The following is a 1,086-nucleotide window of genomic DNA, read 5'->3' as shown; positions in this document are numbered from 1 at the left end:
GAGACAGAATCTCACTCTGTTTCCCAGGCTGGAGTGCAGTGGCGCAGTATCAGCTCACTGCAACCTCCACCTCCCAGGTTCAAGCGATTCTCCCACCTCAGCCTCCAAGTACCTGGGATTACAGGTGTGTGCTACCAAGCACAGCTAATTTTTGTGTTTTCAGTAGAGACAGGGTTTTACCATATTGGCCAGGCTAATCTTAAACTCCTGAACTCAAGTGATCTGCCCACCTTGGCCTCCCAAAGTGTTGGGATTATAGGCATGAGCCATTGTGCCCAGCCAATTTCATTACATTTCCAAGAAGCGGCAATTCATCAAAGAAGCTAACAGCCTGTACAATTTCTCTATCTGAATCTTTTAATTAGCTCTTCTTCCCTACTGGTAATGCATCACTTCTAAGCATGGTACAAAGCATAACCCCAAGTGAAGTCACAGTAAGTTGGCGGTTCTTCTGAGCCATACCTTCTTTACAAAAGAGAATTAAATATTCCACTTTAAAAGATAAGATCTTTGTATGTAACAGCTGCTAAACTGTAAGTTGCAGAAAGAAACTAAAATACCAATAAATTCAGAAAATATAAAAAACTGAAAAACCTTATACTCTGCCAAAATTTTGATTTTATTGACAATGAAAGTGACTACAATAGGCATCTACTACATGCAAGACACTGTGTTAAATACCAGAGAGCCAAGAGATCTTGACCTTTACCTTTTATGGATGGCCATTTGTCGGTGCTGTCTCTCAGTTCTGGCTACTACTTTTCCTTTCACACAGCGAGCCAAGAACCCCTCTTCAACTCCCACTAGCTCTGCTACCCTTTTCATAGAAGTTGGCAACTTCTCCCATAAACAGAAAAATCGATACCAATCAATAGTAGTCCAATCCTCAAACACAGGTGTAACCTAAAAGGAAGAAGTATTATTCATTAACTAAAACTATTCCATTACAAAAAAAAATTACATACAAACTTCATATTAAAGACAAAAGCCAGGCATGATGGTATGCGCCTATAGTCCTAGCCACTCAGGAGGCTGAAATGGGAAGATCGCTTGAACCCAAAAGTTTGAGGCTGCAGTGAGCTGGCC

At 41.0% G+C, this 1,086-nt stretch overlaps 1 protein-coding gene across 1 annotated transcript in view; it reads right to left on the bottom strand.

The window, feature by feature from the left end:
* The window catches only part of LOC108292557 (DNA polymerase theta-like), a 100,292-nt gene that overhangs the window by 51,322 nt on the left and 47,884 nt on the right, over positions 1-1,086 (bottom strand). The window contains 3 exon segments of the mRNA XM_017513538.2: positions 6-16; positions 561-594; positions 710-903. Of these exon segments, the coding sequence (XP_017369027.2) occupies positions 6-16; positions 561-594; positions 710-903 (239 nt within the window).

The sequence above is a fragment of the Cebus imitator genome, unplaced genomic scaffold (assembly GCF_001604975.1).
Source record: "Cebus imitator isolate Cc_AM_T3 unplaced genomic scaffold, Cebus_imitator-1.0 Scaffold494, whole genome shotgun sequence".
In the NCBI taxonomy this organism is placed as follows: domain Eukaryota; kingdom Metazoa; phylum Chordata; class Mammalia; order Primates; family Cebidae; genus Cebus; species Cebus imitator.
Note: the sequence above shows the minus strand (reverse complement) of the source record. Positions and strands in the feature narration are given on the sequence as shown.